This window comes from Dendrobates tinctorius, unplaced genomic scaffold (genome assembly GCF_039654945.1).
Source record: "Dendrobates tinctorius isolate UK_male_01 unplaced genomic scaffold, ASM3965494v1 ptg000158l, whole genome shotgun sequence".
Classification (NCBI taxonomy): Eukaryota; Metazoa; Chordata; class Amphibia; order Anura; family Dendrobatidae; genus Dendrobates; species Dendrobates tinctorius.
Genome location: NW_027361825.1, coordinates 22,739,216 through 22,762,401, shown reverse-complemented (window position 1 = coordinate 22,762,401; position 23,186 = coordinate 22,739,216). Strand labels below are relative to the sequence as shown.

Genomic DNA, 23,186 nt, shown 5'->3' with positions numbered 1-23,186 from the left:
TAAATTTGAGAACTGCAGTCTTTTTTAAAAAACTGCAACATGTCAATTCTTTCAAAGTTTTTTACAGCATTTTTGGTGATTAGAATTAATTTTACACATCATACATGTAATCTGCACCCAAAAAAGCAGCAACTAAAAATGCAGCCTTTTTACTGCCAAGAGTGAAGATTTTAACTACAAAAAAAGTGCAAAACACCAGGTGTGCACACACCCTAAAGGTCAAAGCATAGTGGATGTGATACCATTAAAACTCCTGCCCTCTGTGTGATTACAGACCTTGTTGAACCTTTTTGATGTGGTTTTTGTTCTCTATACACTTGTATGGAAGAGCATAAAAAACTTATGTAAAAAGCAGTGGTGTTTTTAAGCGTAGAAACAAAGATTTTCTATAAAAAATGAGTAAAAACCCTAAAAAAAGTGCAGCAAAAATGCATCAAATAAAGGGGAAAAGCATCAATAAAACGCAACAGTTAAATGCAGAAAGGGTGGATAAAAAGCAGCAGAAAGAAAACCCTCATGTGTGAACATGGCCTAGAGATCAATGAGGATCTTAAAAGCTTAGTTGAAAGTTTGCATGTGTTTTTTTATGCTTTTTTGGGGGGTTTTCAATATAGAGGAGGAAGAGTAAAAAAAAAAGCATAAAAACTGCATATATCCTGCATTGTTTGCACTAAAACAAAAATGCTTCAAAAAACGCTGCGTGTGAACATCTCCTTATCTATAGTATCTGACTTTTTTTTTTATAAAGTATTCTGCAACCGTCTATTAATCCAGAATATTTCACCTTTCAGCATCCATTGATGCTTAAATAAAGAATTTTTATTGGAGAAATAAATAAAAACAATTTCTGACAAATCTTTACAGCTTTTGGCCGCTCCCAACCTTCTAGATGAGAGCACTGAATGCGGATGTCCCTCAGTAGTGCCGCCCCAGCAGGAGTCCATCCCGCTTCTTGGTCACTACTTAGGGGGAGGTGAGAGCACTTCTCCCAGCATGCAATGCAGGACAATTATTTGGTGCAGGTAATAGGTGAGTACTTTGGTTTGTGCTTGGATATGATACATAGGAAGAGCAAGGCGGCGGGCGACACAGAGAGCAGGTACCAGGTCAGAGCTTTCCGCAGACTGTGTACCGTCAAGGCCCTTGTGTATTGGGGGAACATACCCTAAATAATAGTTGGAATATCTGAGCGGCTGCATTTACTTTATCCCATGTGGTTAAGACCTCGTTCAGATGTCGGTTTTTCTCTCGTGCGAGAAAACGGACAGATTAATTTGAGCTAAGATTCATTGCTATTTGAAGGGGGGAAAAAAGCTTCTCCATTCTGACAATTCATGAAAATCAGATGTCATCTGAGTGCAGTCTGATTATTATTTTCTTCTTCATGGACCCGTAGACTTGCATTGCCAATTTTGATTCAGCCCTCGTATCAAAATCTGACCCGTCTCCCCTTGATCAGAGGAAAAAAAATCGGACGTGTTAATGCCCCCCCCCCCCCCAGCTATCACAGGTACTAGAGAGATCTGTAAAAACCAGACACTAGGACATTGGACTTCTTATTGAGTCCTCATAAGGCCGAGGTCACACATGCAAGAAACTTGGACGAGTCTCGCACGTCAATACTCGGGAGCGGAGGGTGCAGCTCCATGTATTTCTATGCAGCTGAACGCTCCACTCCCGAATGCCGGCGGCAGTGCGAGACCCGTCCGAGTTTCTCGCATGTGTCCCCGGCCTAATGCTGTGTTTAGTCTCCTCACTCAACACAAAGACCCCCAGCTGTGAGGGGTGGAAGGAGCCATCACGCCCAGGGCCTCGATGTCTGATGCGAATGGTACTTAATTTTTATTTTTTGTTCTTATCAGTTTCCGCTGGTGACAGATCTGCCTTGTAAATAGCTGGAAACATAAGGGTACGTTCACATGGAGTTTTGTATCTGAAACAGATCCGCTTCAAAATCCACCCCCCCCCCCCCCCCAAAAAAAAAAACAAAAGTTAGGGTACGTTAACAGGATCTGTCGGGATGTGTTCACACACAGGGTTTTTTATGTAGACTTTTTAGCGGATCTGCTGTGTTCACACACTGCATTTTTTTTCAGTGTTCAAAGTCTGCTCTCTTGGCAGCAAGAAACTCCATCTTTGCAGCATTTTTATGAGCAATCTTTGGTGTGGATTTCTTGTGTGATTTGTCTACAGTACGCGGTTTAGTCACCGAAAAGGCTGTTGCTGCGAACAAAAAGTTGTATTTTTACGCTTATTACTTTCTATAGGTGAAAAAAAATGCTGCAATAAAAGAAAAAAAAGTCATGCTGTAGTTTCTAGCGTGTGCATGACATTTCTGAAATGGAATACCTTTTGCTGGTATTGTAAAAAATCAGCTTTTAATTTGCATAAAAAAAATTGCAAAGTTTATTTTTAATTTTGTGAGCAAAAAAAAGCCGTGTATTACAGTTCCAGTGAAGTATATGGGATTTATAAAAATGCTATGCCCACTGTTTGTGTGTGGGTTCCCCCCCCCATGATGGAATAGCCTAAACTTCCATCAGTAGATCTTAGGAGAATCCCAGTTTTGTCATGGGCAGTAATATGCTTCCTATTAGGCCATACTGTACCTCCAATATGATTGTTATATATAACAGTCCAAAAAAAGTACCATACTTGTCATTATGGAGGTATTTTCTCTTTGGAGCATTGAGCTTACAAATGGCAAATGGGGACAGGAGCACAAATTGACTTTCTCATTGTTGTGAATGTCTGACTACCGTTTTCTGAGGTTTGAGAGCCCCTGATGAAGTCAAACATGGGCTGAAACAGTGTGAATGTTGCTTAATTTTTATACTTTTTTTTTTTTTTTTTATGAGATCCTTTTAAGGTCTATGGTCACGGCCCAACTATTTACTATTGCTCTATGTTTGTAGGATACAAGTCCTAAGGGGGGCCTCCGATTAGAAATAATGAGAGCTACGGGGCCTTCGGTGGTCATAATCCAACATTTAAAGTCTCTGGGAATTAAACTCCGAATGCCAAAGAAGGCAGTCAGTCCCGACCTCCAGGTAACCTTCAGAGGGAGGTAAAGTCCTCAAGACACAACCATGCGTTGATCAACTTTTCTTTACTATTTTAGAGGAAGACATCCAGTGGGGAAATATTTGGGGTTCCACTACAGTCCCTTCCACTTGCCAAAGAGGGTGAGATCCCACAGTAAGTGGTGACTTTGTAAATGACTTGGGTCCCATTCATGGTCCATAATTTCTGTAAAACGCATCCCATGTGCATTGAGTATTCTCATTTCAAAGATTAAAGTCGTTATTCCCATCTTCATAGAAGGATATTTTCGGATAGCGCTGATAAATGCAATCAATTTTGCAATTTACTGATTGTTAAAATTTTCAGCCGTTCTTAAGATATTAACTTTTCTTTTTTTTTCTTTTGTTTACAGCTCATTGCCTTGGAGACGGACCACCGCTTCTAGCCAGCAGAATGTGCGCAGCGCTTATAAATGGTTTTGATGCTGGAAAGGCTGGAGCACGCTGTTACCTTCTCATCCATCCAGCTTCGCTGCAGTGGTCGGTCTTCTAGGCAACGAGCTCTAAACAAAAGTGTTAATATCTCAAGAATTGCTGAAAATGTTAACAAGCAGTAAATTGCAAAAATGCTTGTTTTTACAGCATCCATTTGATAACGTTTTTATGGACATGGAGAAACCGTTTTAAATAACAATTTTCCAACCACTTCTTTCATTCTAGGTTTGTGGTTGAAATCTGCCAGTTCTTGAGATGCCATTTGGACACTGAAGGGATCTTTAGAAAGTCTGGATCAGTAAATAGAATAAAAACCCTAAAGGTATATAAAGCACTCTTACTTTTTAATCAATTGCTACTTATGTGTATCACATAGAGTTTAGTGATAATGGGAGAGTCTTCTACTCTGGGTGAAGGACTTGCCTGCAAGAAGATTGAATATCTAATGTCCATGCAGGACTTTCACATAAGGCAGAACTTGGCACAGTTCTCTTACTGAATGACTGATCATCAAAGGTTATGAGAAGCTTGAATGCACCATGGTGACAGTTCTCCCATTGAGGATGGTGGACATGCCTAAGATAGACAAAGTTTATAATGTGGTGTTAATGGGGGGGGGGAGATAAGGTAGTGCTTCTACTCAAGATGGAAGAGCAGCTGAGACTACAATGTAGCTCTATTTTTTTTGACCGACTTGCCAATGATTTGAGAAGTTTGCACTTGGGCAGCACGGTGGCTCAAGTGGATTGCACTGCAGCCTTGCAGCACTGGAGTCCTGGGTTTGAATCCCACCAAGGAAACATCGGCAAGGAGTTTGTATGTTCTCCCTGTGTAGAGCGCTCTGAAATTAATCACGTTCTATAAGTCTGTAAAATAAATATGGTTTCCTTTGTGATGCTTAAGGGTTCCAAAATTTTAATAAACAGACAAGAACTTGGGTCGCCCTCCCAGGGCTGTGGGGTACTCAATACCGGGCCGGTGTCAGTGGGATGTGTCACACCAGCGGTGACCCGGTCCGTGGCCCTGGGCGCCCATTCAATGGCAGATGATGTTTGTAATGTAGTTTATATGGAAAGTTCGTGACGCCACCTGTGGTATTTGGCAAGATGTTAGCCAACGCTGCGTGCAGATCCTCTGGGGCTGATGGTGTAGCTCCCCACAGGTGAAGCTGTAACCCCAGGGCAGTGTAAAGGTGGTTGGCACGGGGATGTAGCAGTGCCGACAGGGTAGGAAGCAGACAAGACACAGCGGGGTGCAATTTCTGTACCTTTACTTGATAACTGCAGTCCAGGGTCCTGATTACATATGGTATTGGAGCAGGCTAGCCTGGAAGCAACTCAGGGATTCTCTCTCACAGACGGGCTGTGCAGTCTCCTTCCTAGCGCTCGTGTGGCGTGAAGCACTCCAGTACTCAGTTACTCTGAAGTTCCTCCTGTCAGATGTTCCTAGAACTCTCACTTGTATGACAGACAGCTGTAGCCTGATCACGTACCTCCTGGATCCCGGCTCTCTATCCGTTCTGCTGTTGTGTCCCAAGTCTTAGATGAGAGTAGGGCATTTACAGCCTCCTACTCCTCTTGTGTCTGTGGCAGGACCATTGGTATCCGTACCACCGTGGAGACCAGACTCCAGTTCTTGAGCTCTCAAGCTGAGGGAGCTCGCCTTCTGCAGCTCAACCTCCAGGTTCACCCTCCGCAGACTAACTATTTCCTCCTCCTGGCCCACAGAGAGCACTCCTCCCCTCAATCCTGGGTCAGAGCTCCCCCTGCTGGCCTGGAGTGGAACTGTGTTGTATGTAAGGATTGACTGTGAGAGAGACCCATCATTGCCTCCAAGCCTGGCATTACCCTCCCCTGGAGGAAGGCAAAGCCAGTGTGGCGACCATACTCCTGGGGGCGCCACAAACTCGTTACGAAATGCTCTTTAAGTCAGTTTACCAAAAGCATAATGTGACCCCCTAAGCACCAAGAAAGAGATTCCTGAAATTTTGGTAAACTTTCTTACACAATTTGTGAATGAAGAACCAGAAGAAGCCAAAATTAAATTGTGTGTTGTCAGAGTCGCAGAAAAGGATATGGTGCCAAATAAGAATGTCTTTGGGAGGAGGACAGAGGTGGCCTTTTCACCCATACAGAGTGTTAAGGTTTGTTCACACCGCAGGATTTTTGTGGGCGAAACCTAGATACCTCGCTCCTTTTTCATGATGATCCTGTTGTCTGAAGGCTGCATACACTGGAGCGAGATTGGAACCCAGTGCGTGGACTGGCTGGCGGGTCACCTAAACATGACGGCTACATAAAAATTCGAGAAACTGTCACTCTCTGGCTGGGAGAGCTGCCAGCCAGTCCGTGCATTGCGCTCTGGTTTATATGGCTGTCTGACTGCGCCCTAAACCCTGACCTGACACTCGCTCTGGTGAAATGATCTTTTGCACAAAAGATCATCCTTCCGGGCAGTGCATCATGCCGTGTCAACAAGACTCATGCTGCCGAGAACAACCCGTTAAAAACCGTTCAGTACGTATCTAAAGCCCGGTCTGCCTGATATTAAATGACCGGTAAGCACGGTGCAGGGCGGCCATTCTTTATCACTGTGCGTCATGCACCCTGTCCTTCTCCGGCAAAGAGAAATCGAGATTCTTGGTGCGATCCAGAGGGTACCCGGTGTTCTCGCAGCACGACTATCATTCAGGTTGGACTATGTTGCCCCCACCCCGATTTGCAGCCGATGATCTCCTACATAGACTGTGATAACTTGATATGAGTTGAGTTTCTATAAGAATCCATCATTGTGTGAAAAGCTTAACTTCCATATAAACCTATAAAAATCCCTTCTGATTTTTGGGTTTTCTGTCTAAAAAGAGAAGCAATTTCCCCAAAGAAAATCCTTATTTCCAGGCCCTCTATCATGGCTTCTCAATGTATGTACTAGAGAATAATCCCGCAGTGACTCTTCCTGTGTTCAGTGAGTCAAGTCTGCGATTGTGCAAGGTTTGAGAATGGTGCAAGATATTCCTGCAAGAGAGGAAGGAGCAGCATCTTGTGACCGCAGCGCACGGCTGACATTTGTGCAACAGTCGCTCTACAATGCATGTAACGTTCGGAGGACGGGCAGCCTGTAAGAAAAATCTCCTTTTTCCTAAACGGATTGGATTTTTTTTTTTCTTTTCCATGTAGCACTGGCGTCATTAAAAGAAAAAAAAAAAATGTAAAGGGGAAATTCCATTGGCCTCTAGTCAAAAATTAGTGGCTTGACGTAGCCAATTTGAAAAGTGTATTCACGAATAATTCAATACCCTCCCTTCCCTTAATGGGTTATCCCTAACATTAAAAGGGAAGAGTAATATACTCAGCTGCTCGAAGATGCAACTAGCCTGTAAGTTATTTTTGCTCAGTGGTCCTTTATCTGCCCCCGATTTAAAAACCAACTTATGGATATTTTCCAGATTTTTAGCTTATTTTTTTTAATTTATTTTTCTTAACAATCCATTAAAAAAAAAAAAAAATGTTTTTCTAGAAATAGCGCCACAGCTGTCCAAAGGTTAAAGGGGTTGTTCATGACTTTAATATTGATGGGCTATCCTTAGGATAGGTCATCACTTCCATTGATCGGCTGTTCCTGATGTTGGCGGCCACTGGAACTGCTCAGTTGCACTCCGTTGACTAATGGCTGCGGCCAGGTACTGAACATCCACCCCCACCAAGTTTAATATTGCCACGGTGCAGTACCAGTTACAATCCATGAACAAGTGTGACGCTGTGTTTGGAAGAAAAAAATTAGTTTTTCTAAACCTGTATAACCTACACTTGCCACAAGGGGGAGACAATGCATTGGTCATCTGCAACCTGTAGACCTCAGCTCTGTAACTGGAGAGACGGTTTTCAAAGAGAGGCTGTGCTGCCCCTTGTGTGTGGAGAGCCCTTTAATTACACTTGGGTTAATGCTTTCTCTTATGCTCGTTGTCGCCCCCTGCTGACGAGCACTCTGCGTGATGACACTCGTCCTGTTGCAATTGGCACAACTTCTCTGACCACATTTCTTTATAATTTTTTTTTTTTTTCTTAGTGAAATTGTCTATGCATTTTGTAGTAAATTAAAAGCTTTTATATAGGCATGATATGACGGTGTTACTTAGGCATTGTATGGCGACATTACTTTGGCAATGGAAAAAACCTCTGGTTTTGCATTGTTTTTGGCTGTAATAAATAAGGATAAAATTGCATTCATCTCCTATATGCACATTTGATCCTTACGGACAATTTAGCATAGGGAATCCTTTACTAGATGTCCGGGGTCCCATTATATACAATGTCGTCCCCGACCGGTATCTCTTAATTTTCATTCCTACGGTCATCACTGTACAATATTTCCCTGCCTGACCTCCATATATTCTATCTTTTGTGTTACAGGCTCAGCTGGAGTCTGGGGAGAGCGGCCTGACCTCTGCTCAGCCCAGCGATGTGGCGGCATTATTAAAACAGTTCTTCCGTGAACTTCCACATCCTCTTCTAACCCCAGAGCTGCAGGACCCTCTGTGTCAGATCCAGCAGTCGCTGTCCGAGGAGGAGAAGGTTTCTGCCACTGCTCTGGTCACCTGCTTGCTTCCAGCTATTCATGGGGAGACTCTCAAGTACTTCTGCACCTTCCTTCAGAGTGTGGCTGCCAGGTAAGGAATGTAGTGCCCAACAGTCAGCACTAGGGGGAGCCTTAGACCTGTGTTCCAAAAAAGTAAATGATCTGCTCCCTAATAAAGCAGGTCCATCACTTGCCATAAAGATGGCCTTCTTTTTTACTTGATTTTAAATGCTGTTGAGTAGAACACCCTCTTGGCTAACAAGACTAGACTTTACATACAAGGTGAGGGTGAAAAAAAGGAAGATAGGGGAGGGGGGCTTCTATTTATGGAATTGAAGGGCATCGATTCTAATAAAAATAGTCCCTCATCAGATTCAAAAACATAATGGCATATTGACAAGGTTTAGGGAGATGATGATGGAAAAAAAAAAAAAAAAATACGGCAAGTGACAGGCCCTATTTAAATGTCATTTGACATCAGAAAATGACCTATTGTTTAAGTCAGGGTTTTACACTGTTAAACTTTGCTTAAACTTTTTTATCCCCCATCATGTGTATAAAAATATATATATATATATATATATATATATATATATATATATATTCATATTCTCTCCAGACCTTTTGCACTGTTCAGACTAGCTTTTAGTCCTTGCACTAGATTCATACTTCCTCTTCAATACAAAAGACTTTTCAGCAGTGTCATTACTATCACAGACAGGATTACAATGGCAGGTGACACTTCTATATACAGTAGATAACACAGGATTCACCACTCACAATAGGTGATGTCACAGCTCACCTCCTCCTCAACAATGACTAATATCACCTCAATATCCAGTAGATAACACAGGATCCACTATTCACAATAGGTGATGTCACAGCTCACCTCCTCCTCCTGTACAATGACTGATAACATCTCTATATACAGTAGATAACACAGGATCCACTATTCACAGTAGGTGATGTCACAGCTAACCACCTCCTCCTTCACAATCTGTGCCCAGATAAGGCTTCTTTACAAACATACATGGTCTATTGCTATTCATCTTCATTTGCCCATCAGGATATAGAGGTCTAAAATTGTATTTCGGATGCCATAGTGAAAATTGGATTTTTTTTTTTTTTTTTATTATTTATAAAATGATATAGAAAATAAGTTAAAAATTTTCTATGAAAACCCAATTTAGGCTATGGGCCCGCGTAGCGTTTTAAAACGCTCACTAAAAACCGGACTCCTTCCCAGAAATCGCGCGTTTTTTTTCCGCACGATTTTCAAGCACTTTCCAAGCGATTTGAAGCATCGCTTGGAAAGTGATTGACAGGTTGGTCACACTCATCAAACATAGTGTTTGACAAGTGTGACCAGGTTTTTACTATTGAGGCCGCCTATGCGGCATCAATAGTAAAAGATAAAATGTTAATGATTAAAAAAATAAAAAATCGGTGTATATTTACCTTCCGGCGTCCCGCGCTGCCATCCCGGCCTCGGCGTTCCCAGTAATGCCTTGCGAGACCTGTGATGACGTAGACTCGCGTTGCTATAGCGATCTCGCGAGACCATGTCATTACAGGGCCTTCCCGCAAGGCATTACTGGGAACGCTTAGGCCGGGAATGCAGCGCGGGACGCCGGAAGGTAAATATACCCCGGTTTTTTATTTATTTTTTTACAGGGGTATGGTACCCAGGGCCTGGAGGACAGTCTCCTCTCCTCCACACCGTGGGTACCAACCGCACATGAGACGCTAAACTTCCCGCATGGTGGGCATAGCCACATGCGGGAAGCGATTCTCATGCATTCCTATGGGTGCGGAATCGCAGCAATTCTTTGCGATTCTGCACAAAAGAATGAGCATGCTGCAAATTTCCCCCCCCCCCCCCCCCCGCGATGCGATTCCGCCGCGGAAAAAAGCACAGCATGTGCGGAATGCCATAGGAATGCATGGGGGCGTTCTGTGCACGATTTTTAAACGTTTTCGTGCCGAAAATCACGGCAAAAACGCTTAAAAATCCCTACGTGGGCACACAGCCTAAAACAGTCTTTTTCTGACGATACATTGCCTTTAAGATGTATATACTGTTATGTTTGAGGGAGGGGCATAAATAGCACAGGGATTCTATTTGGACCATTGTATAAGGGACCACCACATGTATGTGAGAAGTCGTACACACCTGACGGATACACCACTGTAGCCCAAAACTGTGCTTGGTGTACGGTTTCATTCAGGTCCTGTTGTTGCTAATACATATACACATTTTTAATATTCCTTTCTTCTAGGTCTTCAGAGAACAGGATGGACTCCGGGAATCTGGCCGTAGTTCTGGCTCCGAGTTTGTTCTCTAGTGGTAACTTGGCTGAGAAGCTGACACTTGCCACGGAGAAACAGCTTCATCTTCAGGCTTCCGCCATCCAGAGTCTCATTGACAATGCTCAGGACATAGGTACTAAAATGTGAGGTTCTCTGGGTTCACCAGATAACGGAGAACATGATATAAAGTGACACAGTAATCTCCCACCTTATCCACTGCTCTTCCATGACATCAGTCACTTTTGTCTGAATTTTCACCGCTGTCTATTTTATACTGTATATAGGACAAGATAGCAAATCTGAGACCTGAATATCCCAACAAGAAATGTGAAAATTTCCGGGGGCAACTTTATAAAAATGTTTAAAGCCATGGCTCTAATCACAGAGCAGCGTTTTGTTTTTTGGTGGGGGGGGGGGGGGGGCAGAATTATTAAAGTGTTAGTTCCTGTAGACGTCGGTGGATCTGGGTCTGATCACAGACCATAATAAGCAGACTGGCTGCGGCTTTCCCACCCTTGGTATTACAGCATTACATACTTCTGTGAGGCTGTCGCTCTTGCGTTGGGAGACTGGAGGCCAGTCCACACACTGCGGTCCGTGATCAGACCCCCAGATCCACAGACATCTGCAGAAGCCCTTAAACTGCACCTAGTCTTTCCATTTACACAGTTTTTTATACATGTAGAAACTGCAGTTTCCATACTTGCTGTACCCAGTTTTCTTTGGCACCATTTTGGATGGTTGGCCCTGAAAATGTTCTCTTAAGGGCCTGTCCACTTTTGCAAAAAAATAATTTTAAAATTGTTGTATGTCGGAAATAAAGAAACTCGTCAATGGGTTTTACTTATTCAGCTACTATGCAAACCAGTGTATCGCCATGGTAAGACTACAAACAAACTGTGTAATCTGATCTTGCAGTCTTGTTGCCCCCCTACGTGTTTCCTTTTGTCACTTACTGTAAATTAGTTGATGGGTTAGAAAGAAGTTGGGGTCCGTGAGAGTGCGCAGGTGTGTGTATAGAACCGCGGTATCTGACTACATGGGGTTTGTTTTGTAGTGTTATCATGGAGACAGATATTAATGAATATTTAGACTTGAATATCATCATGAACGTACAATTTTGCAATCTTTATGTATTTTGGTATTTTTCCTCTCGGCAGGGCAGGTCCCCACGATTATCAGAGAAAAGATTTCCATTCCTTGTGAGTTGGTTGAGGAGGACTCTGTGGCCAACAACTCGGAGGGTCTTCGCAGGAGACGCAGACGTAGCATGAGTGGTATGGTAAAAATCATAAAATGCTTAAGTCCTTGATGCTTTTATTATAGACAGATCAGGTGCAGACTGGGGCTTCTTTCAGACTGGCCTGAGGACCTGATTCTGTATCTCAATCTATACCAGACACTTCCCAAGTGTGAGCTTACTCGCTTGCCAATTTAGCCCAACGTTTTTACAACTGAACTTTTGATTTTGTTACACACCCTCACCAATGAAATGGATAATTTTAATCTTTTTCTATTACCCTTTAAGGATTTGTCAATGAGGCTCTAAGTAAACTGAAGTCTGGCCTTGGTCCTTCCAGTGATAGAGGTGGTGAGGAAAAGTTGTAGTCTTCACATACAATCAATTTTGCCTCACTTTGAGCATCTTCTTATGATCCGTGTTTGTGTTGAGCAGATGAAGTGGAGCTTCCACCAAGAAACAAGACAAAGCGTAAAGCTTCCGAAGAATCTGTTGGTTGTGAACAGCTTATAGCCAAGAAACGGTACATAAGTTTCAGTAGAGGTTTCCATGTTTTTGGGAACTAAAATATTTATATACCACGTCACATGAATTTTTTTTTTTTTTTTTTTTTTTTTATTTCTGTTTAGCTTATTTTCTTGAAAATTTCTCCAAATTTGAAATTGCCAACCAATGATGCCCCAGATGTATTCGATGGGGAGACAAGTCTGGAGACGCTCTAGGCCATGGTAGCACGTTGGGGCCACGCATGCTGCTCACAGTGTCACAGTCAACATACGGTCTGATGTTGTTGCGAGGAATAACTAGTTATCCCACCCAGCACCATGATCCTTTGAGTAAGACTGGTGCGTCGATCCCTTTTGAAGGCCCCTTTATGGTATCATTCATGTGGTCTCCAAACCTCTCTTACTCATTGTGGCCAAGACAAAAGCAGTACTCATCACTGAAGAGGATAGACCTCCATTGCAGTCTCCGGTCACCCTCTGAAGACCACTTTGGCAATGTCATGAAGAGGCCTTCATAAGGAAACGTCATACTTTTCCTACTCCAGGGATTATGGTGTGGGGTTGTGTATCATACTCTTACAGTAGCATAATGTACAGTACTCAGACCCCTCCAGTCTTCATGTTTCTGGCTATACTGTGAGCTACCATGTCCTGCAGCATCTCTGGACTTGTCTCCTATTAAACATTTCTAGGATGTCATTGGTTGGCAATTGCAAAGGAAGCTGCCAGCAATGTATATTGTTTTGCCCCCATGTATTCAATGCAGCAGAATATTCCTCAGATGACCATTTATTTCCTCACTGATAACAGCCAAGGCTGTAAGTGAGGGGATTTCTTCACCTGGCGCTAATGCATCAAGATAATGTTTAAAGTATGATTTCATTTCTCATCACTTACAGATCAGTAACATTTCTATCCATCCTGTGAATTCTATAATTCTACAACTTTTCCTTTTCGATTGCAATTTCAACGATAAGGAGTGTATAAAAGAAACTATACAAGTTTGGTATTGTCCAAATCCTACTGATTTAAAAAATCATGTTGTCAGGCCAAGATAAGGCTGGAGCAGGCACAGCCAATGCAGGCCCACACATGATAGGGGTTTGAAAGTAGGAGGCTAGGGAAGAGTCAACTACTAGTTTGGCACGGTACACCAGAGGGTCAGTTGGAATGAGGGAATCAGAGGTCAGGTCACATGCAGTGGTTCTGGGTTAGGATTGGCTCATCAGATTATGTGGGGGTGGAGTATTTGAGGTACCTTAGAGGAGGATATCGGGGGGGGGCACGGCTGCCGTTATAGACGTAGGACCAGGGAGCATCCCACGCCTTTTTTTTTTTTTTTTTTTTTTTCTTCTTCTTGGGTTTCGTTGGTATTGACCAAACTCCGGTGATGGGTGAGAGAGATGATTATTATTATTTTATTCGGTCGTCCATGACAGCACCACCTGAGAGAGAGGGGATCCGCCCTTCTTAGGAACAGGAAAACCTACAGATACAAAAGGGCGGCACCTCTCCCACGCATCAGTTGGTTTCCTGTTCCTAACAAGGACAGAACTCCCTACAGATCGTCCGTCATCGAATCCCAGGCCAGCGGACCGACTCGGGTAGCGGGGGGTTCTCCTACCTCGGTCTCGCTGGGGGCCCTGGATACGCCACGGTGGGTCCGGGTAGGATTTCCACGGCAGTGGTAGGAGCAGGCGGAGACAGGGTCCGGCGGTCACCTTCTCCACGGGCCGGTGAGGTAAGCGGGTCCCCCTGTGTCTCCTTCCCCTGGGGGTGCGGTCCGTTCGGGCGGGCGCCGCCGGCGGTGTCCCACAAAGGGAGCGGCGGTTCCGAGCCGGCGGCGCAGTTCTAGCCCCTTGCCGCGCGGGGAAGTGATGCGGCAGATGGGGCGGGGCCTAGCGCCGAAACCGGAAGTCGGATGCCGGCGACTTCCGGTTGTGGTGAACGCGCGCCGATGCGCGCCCGCCGCCTGAGGGGGCCGGGCACCTGAAGGGGAGGGGGAGGATCGCGGGGAGAGGTCCAATGGGGGGCCCGAACACCGGACAGAGTCCTGCTAATCCGGAGGGGGAGCCTTCTTAAGGCAGAAGGCATCGCTGCGGAGGTGCTTCTGGAGGCCCAGCGATGGACACAACAGAAGCCCCCATGGACCCACAGGAGGTGCAGCCCGTGGCAAAGCGCCCCAGTGACCAACCTAAGAGGAAGGAGGGACGTTCAAGTGGACGGAGCCACAGCAGTTCCTCTAGGTCAAAGGATCCTCCCGCAGCCCCCCATGATCCGGTACCTGTCCTCATCTGCAAGGGTAAGAGATCTGCGAGAATGTACCCTGATGCAGTGTCCCCTTATGTGTTTGATTCTCAGGGGAAGAAGGCCACAGGGAAGCAGAAGCACAAGGAATGTGCCCTCTGTAGTTGCCCCTTACCAGATGGCCACCCCAAGAGATTGTGTCAGTCTTGCGTGAGACAGACGGTAGGGACGGAGATGAGAGGTAGAACGTGAGTGGAGTATCACTCTTACACTCTTTCCTATTTATACAGGTAGCGGAAGAAGCTCCAAGCTTCGCTACAGACCTGAGGCATTTAATCAGGACTGAAATAAAAGCCCTATCAAAAGAAGGTTCTTCTAAAAGAAGATGAGCTAGTGTTTCAGGCTCCGAGTCTTCAGTCGGCCCTAGGAAGGAAGATATCTCCTCAGAGTCCTCGGCCTCCTCTTCTTCTTCCGAAGAGGATTCCAGCCGGTTCTGCTTTCCCTTGGACCAAATGGATAAATTAATTAAAACCATAAGGTCAACCATGGGGGTAGAAGAAAAAAAGACAGAACTGTCTGCTCAGGACATTATGTTCGGGGGTCTAGACCCCAGAAAACAAAGGACTTTTCCACTAAACGAAAAAGTCCAGAGCCTGATTGACAGGGAGTGGAAAAAAACGGAAAAAAGGGGTTCTATGCCGCCCGCTTTCAAACGTAGATACCCCTTTGAGGACCCAATAGTAAGTCGATGGGATAAGGCCCCCAAGCTGGATGCAGCGGTAGCTAAAGCCTCAAAAAAGTCATCTATACCCTTCGACGATATGGCCTCCCTTAAAGACCCCCTAGATAAAAAGGCAGATTCCTTTTTAAAGGGCACATGGGAGATGTCAGCAGGCGCCCTAAGGCCAGCAATAGCAGCCACGTGCGCAGCCAGATCCATGATGGTCTGGCTGGATCAATTGGACTCTCAGCTAAAGGATGGAACCTCGCGAGCCTCCATCCGTAAGTCTGCAAGCTTGTCTAATTCGGCCCGAAGAGCCCTCTGGTTAAAATGCTGGCCGGGAGATATCCAAGCCAGGTCCCGTCTCTGTTCTATCCCCTGTGAGGGTGAATACTTGTTCGGCCCCGTCCTAGACTAACTGTTAGAGAAGGCCGGGGATGAGAAAAAGAAATTTCCGAGTCTGCCGAATACATCCTGGAGACGTCCCTTTTCTAGGAAAGGGTATTCCCGCAGGAGACAGGCCAGAGATCAGAACAGATGGGACAACAAAAAAACCAGAGGGACGGGCTTCATGTATGGAGGAGGAGGGCGCCAAGAAGGTCCATCACGGGATAATAAGAAGCCGCCCCAATGACTAGTGGCTCCGGTAGGAGGAAGATTATCTGCCTTCTACCCGGCCTGGGCCAAAAGCTCGAATAGTAGCTGGATACTGGGGGTGATGGCTACAGGACTGCACCTAGAGTTCGCCTGCGTTCCCCAAGATCGGTTCAAGGTAACTCCACTCAAATCTTCCCCGCTAGAACAAGCTGCCCTGGAGACCGAGGTCCTCGAGCTGCTGGACAAAAAAGTCCTGACGAGAGTTCCAGAGGAAGAGAGGGGGAAAGGCTTCTATTCCCCCCTGTTCTTGGTCCGTAAACCGGACGACTCATTTAGGGCTATATTTAACCTCAAAGCCCTCAATAAATTCCTGGTTGTACATCCATTTAAAATGGAAACAATCAACACCGCAATAAAGATGCTGTTTCAAAACTGCTTCATGGTGGTCCTAGATCTGAAAGATGCTTACTATCATATACCCATAGGTCTAGCACACCAATCTTTCCTTAAACTGGCGGTTCAGTTGGATGGGTCAATCCAGCACTTCCAGTACGCGGCCCTACCCTTCGGGGTGGCGGTTGCGCCTCGAGTATTCACCAAGGTGATGGCAGAAGTGATGGCCCATCTGCGCGAGCGAAACATTCTAGTCGTCCCCTATTTAGATGACCTCCTTATAATAGGCAGTTCAGCCGAACAGTGTTTAGAACAGTTACAGAAAACAACGGCGGCTCTAGAGCGGTTGGGATGGCTACTTAATATCAAAAAATCCCGTTTGCAGCCATTAAAAATTCAACAATTTCTAGGCCTAACCCTAGATTCAAAAAAGCAGGAATGCCGCCTGCCCCCAGAGAAGCTGCTGCACCTGCATGACCGGGTCCTGAACGCCTCCAACAACCCCTCCATGTCCCTCAGGAAAGCCATGTCCCTGTTGGGTTCCCTCTCATCCTGCATTCCCGCAGTCCAGTGGGCCCAGGTTCATACGAGAACTCTACAGGGCGAAGTTTTATGGTATCAGAGGATTCTTGGGGGTAACTTAGAAGGTCGACTGACCTTATCTAGAAACACAATAGAGTCCCTGGAATGGTGGCTAGAAAGAAATAACTTGTCTAGAGGGGTCCCTTGGGAGTATAACATTACCCGCGTGGTCACCACGGATGCAAGTCCTTCCGGTTGGGGGGCACATATGGAAGAAATTCTGGTCCAGGGCCTATGGGAACGAGATCAGATACAAATGTCTTCTAATTTGAAAGAATTAACAGCGGTAGTACTCGCAGCTAAAGAGCTCCTTATGTATCTACAGGGCCATCACGTACGAGTTCTATCGGACAATCGAGTGGCCGTGGCCTATATCAACCACCAAGGCGGAACTCGATCCAGAACTCTGATGAAGGTGGCAGGACAGTTGTTCCAGCTAGCAGAGCGTCATTTTTTATCTCTCACGGCTCTTCACATAAGAGGGAAAGAGAACATCACGGCAGATTTCCTAAGCCGCAATCTGTTAAAACAAGGAGAGTGGGCGTTAAACACCTCCATTTTCGTTCAGATTGTCCAGAGATGGGGTCAGCCAGAGGTGGATCTATTCGCCACCAAGGAGAACTCGAAAACGACAGTTTTGCTCCCTAAACCCCAGGGAGACTCCTCTGGCAGTAGATGCGCTTCTGATAAAATGGGACTTCAGGCTAGCCTACGCCTTTCCTCCCCTATCTCTACTTCCTCTAGTGCTGAGGAAGATCAGGAAAGACAGGGCAAGGGTCATAGTCATCGCCCCGTTCTGGCCCAGAAGAGCATGGTTTTCGAACCTCGGGATCATGTCGGTAGACGATCCTTGGGTTCTCCCGGACATCCCGGACCTTCTGTCCCAGGGCCCGGTCTTCCACCCTCAGGTGGCTGGCCTACATCTCACGGCGTGGAATTTGAGCGGTCACTGCTAGAAAGTAAAGGCTTCTCTCCAGACCTAATTGACACTCTACTAAAAAGTAGGAAAGTAGTAACAACTAAGATTTACGTCAGAATTTGGGAAAGGTTCCTCGAAAGCTCAAATGTAAATACTGGTGATTCCGTCCCCATAGGCCAGATCTTGGAATTTTTACAAAAAGGGCTGGACTTGGGTCTCTCCACCAGTACCCTTAAAGTACAGGTATCCGCCTTAGGAGCCCTCTTTAGCTGCAACATCGCGGCTAATTATTGGGTCAAAAGATTTATCAAAGCAGCGAGTAGATCCAGACCAATAGTAAAGAATAGACTCACGCCATGGGATTTGAACCTAGTCCTCACAGCTATGACAGAAGCGCCATTTGAACCCATCTCGTCGGCCTCTATTAGGAGCCTGTCCCTCAAAATAGCTTTCCTAATAGCCATAACGTCAGCCCGTAGGGTAAGCGACATTCAGGCATTGTCTAGGTGCCCACCTTTTCTTCAGGTAAAGGAGGATAGGGTAATACTTAGACCCGACCCAGTGTATTTACCAAAAGTAGCCTCCAGCTTTCATAGGTCGCAGGAAATAGTCCTTCCATCCTTCCTCCCTAAACCAACTAATGAGAAAGAGGAGAAGCTACACACTTTAGATGTTAGGAGATGCCTCTTGGAGTATCTAGCAGCTACCGATCCCTGGAAGAAAGACAATGCTCTCTGTCTCCTACCAAGGCCCTAGGAAAGGTCTTAGGGTGTCCAAAAGTACTCTAGCCAGGTGGATTAGAGAAGCAATCTCGTTAGCTTATGCCTCAAAAGGTAGAGTAGCTCCGGAGAAATTGAAGGCGCATTCCACCAGAGCCGTGGCAACCTCGTGGGCCGAGAGGTCGGAAGTCTCCATCGACCAGATTTGTAAGGCGGCCTCTTGGTCCTCTCCGAGCACTTTTTATAGTCATTATAGACTAGACTTGGGTGCCTCTGCAGACCTCTCCTTCGGTATCGGGGTTCTGCAGGCTGTAGTCCCCCCCCCCCCCCCCCCCTAAAGTAGTGATTACTCTCTGTAATTCTCTCAGGTGGTGCTGTCATGGACGACCGAATAAAGTCTTAGTTACTCACCGGTTAACGGTATTTTTCGGAGTCCATGACGGCACCCATAGATTCCCTTCCCTTAGTTAATTTGGGTGTGCACGTCTTCCCTTTGTACATATCCACGGGTGATAAAGATTTAAGTGTTGATATTGTTGTACATATAATTATGCATTAACCTTGGAGGTCCTCTTTTTATACTCTGTAATCCAACTGATGCGTGGGAGAGGTGCCGCCCTTTTGTATCTGTAGGTTTTCCTGTTCCTAAGAAGGGCGGATCCCCTCTCTCTCAGGTGGTGCTGTCATGGACTCTGAAAAATACCGTTAACCGGTGAGTAACTAAGACTTTTTTTTTTTTTGTTACAATTTGTTTGTCATAGCAGTTGGAGGTGAGTAGGTAGGTCAGGGATGGCCCTGGATAATGGGATCGGGGACCCATAGGAGGCATGATGACCCCCTCATTATTATGTGTCGTAGTTCCCGGGGAACAGGAAAATGGTTTGAGCAGTGCCATGACTGTTTGATTACCCAAAGTTGGAGTGTTGCCACTGGATAGTGTTGGGAGCCAGCCAGGATCTCCTCAGAAGATTAATGATGTTATTATGCAAATAATTGTTTAATAAAAGCCTCCGAGGCCATTTATATTCCATCGGCAATATGTTGTCACATATTAATGCCATACACACTTGTCATGTTGTGAGTTTTGTTTCTGTAGGAAATCTCTAAGGGAGGCTGCAGATGACAACTTATCTGGTGAAGAATTAATTGAGCGAATCGTGGCACCCTCTTCAATCGTAGGTCGGTGGTAAAGACTGCCACAAGCGCCACCACTGTCTATCCCTAGAATATCAAATTGGACTATTTGTTACTTTCTCTCCTTAGAGGACACTGGAGGTGTTGAGGTATTTTCCGACTTCTCGCTAAGCCCTGGTAACTTTTTAGAACTAAGTCCTGAAGTTCCGGCAACTCCAGAATCCGCTTCAAGAGGAAAGAAAGCAAGGGCTAAGAGGAGAATTAGCAAACAAGGCAAGAGGTGAGATATTGGTTGAGTCCTGCGTCCCAAGAATGTAGCACTTTTAGTACTGTATAATTTTTTATTTTTTTCAAGCACAATAGAAGCTGTTCTGTTTTTCTGCTTTTGTCGTTAGTCTATATGTAGAACAATGTCATGTTGGATAATGTGTGAACGTTAGTCATGGGCACCTTTTTTGGGGACTCTTAAAAATGATTTTTTTTTTTTTTTTTTTTTGCAATTATTTCATTAAATATTTAGCACTATTTGTTCCCCTGCATGTTTCTGACTGCAGAATGAGTTAATTAAGAATCTACCAGTGACTATGTTCTGACTGGGATTTTGTAATCCGAGATTGGGCGACTCGATTTGTTGATCCAGTAACTTTTTACTGTTGGACGGGATCCCTACCAACTGCCTTTTCCCTGATGGCATCCATGGCTTTTCTCTTGATTGACCAGCCTGGCATTGTTGCAATGCGATGCACATATGACCTCTTGCAAGGTCAGCTAATCAATAGAAGAGCTGTGGAGGCTGGTAGGAATAAGGCACTTAGTTTTTGGTTCCCATCAATCAGCCGCATATTACTAACCTGGCCACTTGACTGACTCAATTCTGTCACTTTCCTAAGCTCCTCTGAGTTGATTTCTGACTACATCAACTTTACCGTGGCCTGGGGTCATAAATCCACCCATAGGAGTTAATAAAAAGAGTTATAAACTCAACAGCCAAATGAGCTCACATTCAGTGATAAACAACTTCTCCTGAAGGTGTCAATATTACTTTACTGCACCTCAAACTTATAGTTCAGATGTTTTGGGGCAGTTTTTGGAGGGTTATCGGTGTTTGTTTTTTCACAGTAATGGTAAAAATAAATGTGTATCCACAGGATATCATCTGGTCAGATCCCGCTTTCTCCAGCCCAACTGGACAGAAAAGAAAAGGTCCGTAACTCCTTGAGACTCTTCCATCGAACACGAGCAGTCAAGCAACCGGTAAAAATTAACCCAATTATTAGTAGCCTTGTGCTCTATTCCAAAAAATGTATGTTTTATTTGAGGTGTCCTTGATGTGTTTTATAATGACTAATTAGTATTTTTTTTTTTTTCTCGTGTAGACACCCGAGGGCAAGAGCATGGAGCCAAGTGGGTGGAATATGATGAAGAGGATGGTTGCTGAAGCTTTGGAGGGTCCAATTTTCAATGGAAAGGATTTTCGAATGTCCACATTTTCTCTTAAAGGGTCCAACACTGGTGGGTTCCTTAGGCGTCATCCAGAGTTTGTAAAAAAAAAAAAAAAAAATTTCTATAACTTTTATTTTAAGGTTTTATATTTACTTTTTCTTTAGTGAATACTACAGATAACAAACCTTCATCTATCCAACATCCATCATCTCCTCCTCTGAGGTCTTCTACTTCTTGGAAGTCTCTAGATGTCAGCAGTGAAGACCTAGATGAGAAAAATTCTGGAAAGCAACGCAGAGTGTTACGCCGGTCACTTAGCATGCCAGAAAAAATGGATGATTGTGGCAAGTCCGTAGAGGATCAAGAGGTGAAAGAACTGAGTAGTTTAACACTAAGTGATGAAAGTAAACTAGAAGACCATGACCTTAACCACTTGGAAAAAAAAACATCTACGTTCAACAGTGACCAACTCCCATTGGTGGACTGTTTAATCTCAGAGAAATCTCACTTGATACAAAATCAGGTCTCCGTCACGGATCTTGGCGGTTTCCATCCGTCCCAGACCTTAAGACGACCCAATGGTCACACATCCCAGTACCGGAGTGTACGGAAATTAGTCCTTAGCTTTCCTTGGGTCTCTAGTTCATCAGAAATGGATCCTCAACTGAAAGATTGGGAACAGTTGACCACTCACACCATTAAGCGCAAAGGAGCAAGAAGGTTTGGCCGTTCGCTTAGTCAAGAGAGTGGATTAAGGTCAAATGAAGAGCGATGTCTCCTGGAGCAAACAGATGAACGTCTCACTGACAACACCGCAGTGAAAACGCTCAATGGCCGAAACAGGCAAGTCTTTGTCAGTCGTAAGAATATAACATTGAGCAACTGGGGGTCCCGTAGTCTGGATAGTGGATGCCAAAAATCAGTTGATACGTTGCGGTTAAATATGGAAAACCCAGCTTTGGATGTTTTTCAAAAACTGGACAAAGACATCCTAATATTTGAGGATGAAATTGGCAAAGCAGGGAGTAGATTCAGAGGTTCTCCTCAAAGCCCTCTCCATGTCACCAGGCTGGAACCCATTAGTGATGTAGGGGATTTGTATGTTAGCTAGGTCAGGTTGGGCACTCTTGAATAGTTCCATCAGTGAGCGAGATAAGTGGCGACCATGGAGGACTGGAGTGGAAGCCAGATGAGGGCACAAATCAAGTTGCTTATCCTCTTCCTTACTGAAGTTGCAGACTTTGCTCCTTGGCACCAAGTTCTTAAAACGAGTTACACCATGCTTGGTTGGTCCATTTGGTTATATTAAATATTAGGCTATGATGTAAATTGCTTTTTTAATGCCATTTCTTATTTTAATCTCTTGTTACTTTATTTCACATTTCAGTAATGCACATATTCTATTTTATTTATTTTTATTAATATGCAAACTTATTTACACCACCCACGCATTGTCTTAAGTGCATAAATCATTCTTCCACTCCAGTTAAAAAAAAAAATAAAAAATTAAAATGTTATATGAAGTAGAACTAGCGGGGGCTGTATAAGACACATGGGTTCTTTCTGTAAAACGTTTTCTCTGGAGTGTTCCTTTAAGCAGATAGTAGACAGTGGGATATAGGCCATTTTTAATTTTTTTATAACTAATCCAATTATTTATTTATTGAGTCTCAGGAATGTTCTGATCCAATTTTGGAACAATTCTTCACAGTCTTTCAACTGACTTTATACTTTTTCAGTTTCACTTTGACTATTATTACCCAAAGTCGTCTTCAATCGTGACAACTTATTTAATGAAGTCCTATTACTTTTATACGAGTTGACACTTTGTTCTATTTGCTGTTTTTGTGTTTTTCTTTTTGTTCGTTTTTTTTGTTTGCTTTATGTCCATGTTCACAGCTTCCAATAAACTCTATTTTAACTGTAACTTGTTGTTGAATAATTCCAATCTATTTTTTTTTGCAGAATTACCAGGTTCTGTGTTTTCCGTGTTTTTTTTTTTTTTTTTTTTAAACATATTTGCTACAACTTTATCATTTCTATTCTTCCTCAATTTAATTTGTAACGTTTAAAATTTTCACACAATCCTACTTTCTTTTTTTAACTTTTCAGAATTTCCGAGCCAGTCATGTTATTCCTTGTGGAGAGTGACATTAGCCCTCAGATCCCAGGTTCTATTCACATGGGCTACAATATTTGTTTTAACTTTTTTTTTTTTTTTTTTTTTTTTTTTTTTTTTTATTGTGCTTTTACTTATTCGATTAATTTGGCAATTTTGTAAA

General features: G+C 44.2%; 1 protein-coding gene across 3 annotated transcripts; it reads left to right on the top strand.

Annotated features, from left to right (window-relative positions):
* The first annotated feature begins 884 nt into the window (after positions 1-884).
* Positions 885-22,831, top strand: LOC141051949 (uncharacterized). Of its 3 annotated transcripts, none has more exons than XM_073549102.1 (14): positions 885-1,029; positions 2,916-3,050; positions 3,122-3,198; positions 3,744-3,840; positions 7,928-8,184; positions 10,373-10,536; positions 11,564-11,680; positions 11,932-11,994; positions 12,079-12,166; positions 19,424-19,506; positions 19,591-19,741; positions 20,610-20,715; positions 20,838-20,973; positions 21,069-22,831. In XM_073549102.1, the coding sequence occupies exons 2-14, from the start codon at positions 2,952-2,954 to the stop codon at positions 22,013-22,015; spliced, it is 2,385 nt and encodes a 794-aa protein (XP_073405203.1). In that variant the 5' UTR covers positions 885-1,029; positions 2,916-2,951; the 3' UTR covers positions 22,016-22,831. The 3 variants fall into 3 exon arrangements, with proteins under 3 accessions (XP_073405203.1, XP_073405202.1, XP_073405204.1); XM_073549101.1 differs by having other exon boundaries at positions 1,003-1,106; XM_073549103.1 differs by lacking the exon at positions 885-1,029 and adding an exon at positions 1,040-1,099.
* Positions 22,832-23,186: the final 355 nt, after the last annotated feature.